This window comes from Ictalurus punctatus, chromosome 14, assembly GCF_001660625.3.
Source record: "Ictalurus punctatus breed USDA103 chromosome 14, Coco_2.0, whole genome shotgun sequence".
Lineage (NCBI taxonomy): Eukaryota > Metazoa > Chordata > Actinopteri > Siluriformes > Ictaluridae > Ictalurus > Ictalurus punctatus.
In genome coordinates this window covers 28,484,110-28,489,430 of record NC_030429.2, presented here as the reverse complement: position 1 = coordinate 28,489,430, position 5,321 = coordinate 28,484,110, and the positions used below count along the sequence as shown (strand labels likewise).

The window sequence follows — 5,321 nt, the reverse complement described above, 5'->3', positions numbered from 1 at the left end:
TCCTGCTCCACACCCAGCTAAACACACAGAGACAGTTTTAACCAGTAAAACTGAGAGATCAGTGAAGTGAGAGAGAGATTTACATGAAGACGGCCGAGTGATCCTCTTTCTCCCAGAATAGAGCAGCACTTTCACCAGATGTTCAACTTCCTTCAGCCAAACTCACTGAAGCACAACACACAGCACTGAATCTACAGCTAAACACACTCTCTCATCACACTGATAATGACTATTAACTCTAATAAAAGAACACACAATGTCCAAAATGAAGCTTTATTTCAGCAGAGCAAAACTACAGGAAGAGCAACAGGACAGTGAAGAGAGTAAAGACAGAAATGTCAGCATTGTGTAGAATTGAAACTCTATTGTAGATGGATGTGTAAGCAGCTCAGTGTTCAATTCTATCTTGGAGCTGTTAGACTTCACACTGGCTCTTTCTGAACGTGACCGGATGATCGACGTTGTCATGGGAGACCTTACAGACAAACTCCTCCCCCTTTTCCCAGACTGCTTTGCTGAGGGTCAGGGTGCTGCTGCGTGTGTACCCGTCCTTCTTCTGTTCTTCAGCGCTGGTCAGAACCCCGTCCTTCACCTCTGAGCCGTCCACAGTCCAGCTCACCAGCGCCCCCTGTGGAGAGTAGGCAGACAGCAGGCAGAGCAGCGAGGCCGATCCCTCAGACAGCTGCAGAGAGGAGGGAGGGAGCAGAGACACGGAGGGCTTCACCGTGGGACCGGCTGGAGACCACAAACACACAATAAACACACATTTACACACGCTTACACAACATTTACTCATCACTGCTGATTCACATTACTGCAGTTCAGTAGAAACATCTGGAAACTTCTATGACCTTCAGCAGCATCTATAAACTCTACCCATAGACATAAAAACAGAACCTAACTCTACATGAACAGAGACACATGGGGGGCTTCAATTCGGGAGCAGTTTCAGAATCAGAATCGGCTTTATTGCCGAGCGTGCTCACACATACAAGGAATTTGTCTGGAGAAACATCAGTCCATTTGGTTTAAAGTCCACTAACAAACAAAGAGAACATGTGGAAGCCATCAGCTTTAACTCCACACCATAATCCATCTTCTTTCTGATGTAGTGTTCACCCAGTTCTGTTCAGTACTGTAACTGCATCCAGTAGTCACACTGTATTCCAACACTGAAACACTCAGTGAGTGTATTCTGTAAATGTTCTGAACTCCAACAGAGACAAAACCGGAAACTCTGCAGCAGCACAAACGTGTTCCAGCAGCAGGAGAACATTTACTAGTTACTCTTTACATCGTGGACCGAGCAGAACTTTCATCAGATTTATTCTGGTGTTGATACTCAGTGAAAATGAATCACTAGACGCTGAACTCAAGGTGAATTTAAACAGCACAAACATCTGGATCTATTCTCTCACTTTTAACGATGAAATATAATCATTACAATCAACACAAACAAATAAATGTATTTAAGATACTGATTTTTTTTACACACTAACCTTCATAACAAACATTTAAAATGATTCATTTTCAACTTTTCTAAAGTTTGTTCAATAATCAAATTAATAATAAAAATAAATCCATGAATTTATTCCATTTTAAATAAAGAAGAGAGACTTACTTTTCACGATGAGTTTGGTTCCTCCACCGAAAGTCCACCACAGTGATACATTCTAATGAAACCGTCGTACAAAAACCCCTGTTACACTACAGTGACCACACACACACACACACAGACACACACACAGACACACACACACACACACACACACACACACACACACACACACACACACACACACACACAGTTGTGGTGTTTGCATATGTGTGCTGTGTCAGTGCTGCACACACTTTAAGAGCTGTAGTGCTGATCAGAGTGTGTTCAGTCCTTTCAGAGCCACTGACACGCAGCACAATGATGATGGTACTGATTCTACTGCTGGGGACACTGGGACTCCTCGCTCACCGTGAGACTCTCTCTTTACTTTTATTATTCATACACATCATCACATCACTCTCACACTCATTACTACATTTGTTGACATTATTTTAACTCTGCATCCTTTTCTTTAGAGTCCTTTGGGGAAATCGTCCTGACTCAGTCTCCAGGATCTCAGTCTGTTTCTCCAGGACAATCTGTTACTCTCACCTGTACATCCAGTCAGAGTGTTAGCAGTTACCTCCACTGGTACCTGCAGAAATCTGGAGAAGCTCCTAAACTCCTGATCTATAATGCAGCTTCTCGTCAGTCTGGGATTCCAGATCGTTTCAGTGGCAGTGGATCTGGTTCACAATTTAGTCTAAAAATCTCTGGAGTTCAGTCTGAAGATGCAGGAGATTATTACTGTCAGCAGGGTTACAGCTTTCCGTACACACAGTGTTATAGCGCCGTACAAAAACCTCCCTCAGCTGTAGAGGAAGTGCTCTGACTCAGAAACACACACTGATCTGAGAACAGCTGCAGAGCTGCTAAAGCTGCACTCCACTGAACATCATCAAACGTGCTGATGTTTAAAACATAATCATTCCTGAAAAGCAGAAAACTCTTCATCAGCTGTTCCTTCTGTGATGAAAAATCAGCTGATGTGTGTAATGGTATATGATGATTTCCACCTTCTGCTAAGAGGAGCAGTGTCTACTCCACACTACTGTAACACACAATGTAGTGCAGGATCTTTCAATAAGACTCAACATTCATTTCTATATTATTCTCTATTTCAATATTCATTTTCTCATCATCTGTAAAGTTTAACCACCAAACAGTCTCCTTTTCTACCCCATAGAAATGAAACTGAATTGAATTGAACACCTGAAACACACATGACCCGAGTTCCTGCTGAAGGAAAAATCACCACAATAGAACATAAAGCTTCATTTGACTGAAGATAAATGTGAAGGCAGTTTGACGCAGGTCTACGTGATGATGTAATGACTGTATTTATGGTGTCATTTAAAACATCTGTGCCTAGAAAGCTCTTGCTTCCTTTCCCCTGATTATATTCTGAGCTAAAAGAGCAGACGATCAGCTCCAGTCAGAGCACCTGGCTGATAAAAGATCAGTCTACTTAGGAAGAAAATAATGAAAAGCTTACGTCATTGCAGATCCATAAATCCATCTGTACACTGCAGAGAGTCTGCAAAGTAGCCGATCTGCTCCATAATCTTCATCACCTGGAAAAGAGTTCTGTTCTAACCTGTAGACTAGAGATCTAGGTCTGTATCTTCAGGAGGTTCAGATTGTAGGAAAGGGGCTGATGGGAGAAGTGCTTGGATGTTCTACAAGGCTGTGGGTAACTTCCTGTCTCTATCTAAACAATCTATGACTTTATTGTTTTGAAACATAAAGGTTTTATTTGTCAGAAGTTGCTTTATAGTCCCGTGTGTTAAATGCTGAAATAATGTAGAACATCTGGATCTGGTAAATGAATCAGAATTGTTTAAATCTTTAATAAAAGACTAGGACACACACACCGGGCCTCATTTATCAATCCTTTAGTAAAGTGGTGTGTGAATGTTTGCACAGACCCGGGCGTCCTTCTTTTCTGCTCCGAAGGTGAAGAGTGGAGGACCAGGACGACCCCACTAACAAATCAAAAGCAGGTCATTAACTTGGTGGAGGACTTTCATTCCACTGGCCCACTCACCTCAGAATTCAGTGGAGCTCAATTCACAGCAGAGATGGAATCTGTTCTAGATAATAATACACTGCTTTTGTCCTTTGAGTTTATATTATTGAGCTGGCTTTGCTGAATCATACAGCTGTGTATCATCAGCCTAGCAGTGGAAGCTAACAGCATGTTAATGGATCATTTTACCCAGAGGTAGCATGTACAGGGAAAAGCAGTGGGTGTAGAACAGAGCTGTCTCGTACTGTGATGAGGCCTAAATACTGACTGAGATTTTTAAATTGGCGCAATCTAATATATTTAGGAGGAGCATGAGAGGTTCTGATTTTCCAAATGCAGAATATAATAGAATGATCACTAAATCAATCTGACAAGACACCAGGTTTAACTATCCTTTCTGGATTAGTGACCAGTATCAGGTCCAACAATTATGAGGACCGACGTTCCACTCTAGTCGGTTCATTGATTAGTTGAACGAAGTTTGTACTACCAATAGATATTTATTGTCAGAGGAAGAACGGTCAAGCCAGTTGCAGTTAAAGTCACCAAGAATAATAATTTCTTCATACCAGCCTAGAGAATTTTTAGTTGACAAAATGCACAATGTAGAGGCTGTCGGAGCAGGTGGGGGCCTATAGATATTACCAATATCCAAATGTGTATTTTAATGAAAGATAACTTTGATAAAAAGACTTTCAAAATCAACTGGGTCAACAGTAGCAGCAGCACATCCAGAGACAAGATTTACATCCACATATGTAGACACCCCACTTCCTCTAGATGGTCTATCAGCTCTATACAAAACATAATTGTCAATTTCAATATCAACATCAGAAATGTCATTATGTAGCCATGTTTCCGAGATGTTATGATGTTAGGTTTTCTGATGAGTAACCCAAACTCTAAGGAGATCAATTTTAGCAACAAGACTCCTGATGTTAATGTGAATGACCTTTAAACCTTTAACTAATTCAATAATACATGTAATAAAAAAACAAGAAGGTCAGAGGATCATATTGAAGAGGGAAGTGGGTGAGGGAAACATGAGCAGCAATAGAGCCTAGACAAACTAGAGCAAAGACAAAAATAAAAAAAACAACAACAACAAACAGATGAACTGATCTCCAAAAGGCATAAAGTTAAAGAGGAAACATTTTTTTCAACATTTGAAGCAAGATTAGTGTATTTGTTTCGTTTTTGTACAACTCTAGAATAATAATAATAAAAAAAGTAAAGGCACATCATGTAAAAGTTTGGGCATCCCAAGAGATTTGAACTCTCAAATAACTTTGACCAAAGTCTCAGACCTTAATTAGCTCGTAAGAGCTATGGCTTGTTCACAATCATCACGAGGAAAGGCCAGGTGATGCACATTTCAAAGCTTTATAAACACTCAAACCTTTTCCCAACAGTCAGCACCATGGGCTCCTCTAAGCAGCTGTCTAGCACTCTGAAAATTTAAATGATTGATGTCCACAAAGCAGGAGAACGCTAAAAGAAGACAGCAAAGTGCTTTCAGGTAGCTGTTTCCTCAGTTCGTAATGCATTTAAGAAATAGCAGTTAAAAGGAACGGTGGAGATCAAGTTGAGTTGGAAGACCAAGAAAACTTTCAGAGAGAACTGCTCATAGGATTGCTAGGAGGCAAATCAAAACCCCCCTTGGACTGTAGAAGACCTTCAGGAAAATTTAGCAGA

The 5,321-nt window shown here is 40.8% G+C and overlaps 1 long non-coding RNA gene and 1 gene segment (V, D, J or C); one reads left to right on the top strand and one right to left on the bottom strand.

The window, feature by feature from the left end:
- Positions 1–259: 259 nt before the first annotated feature.
- LOC128634993 (uncharacterized) lies at positions 260–2,080 on the bottom strand. Its single transcript, XR_008397900.1, has 2 exons — positions 1,622–2,080; positions 260–735 (listed from the first exon to the last, which is right to left on the bottom strand). It is a non-coding gene; the product is annotated as an uncharacterized LOC128634993 (long non-coding RNA).
- LOC108262482 (immunoglobulin kappa variable 1-39-like) lies at positions 1,838–2,923 on the top strand. The segment is given in 2 exon segments: positions 1,838–1,967; positions 2,074–2,923. Coding segments are annotated over 2 exon segments (408 nt in total).
- Positions 2,924–5,321: the final 2,398 nt, after the last annotated feature.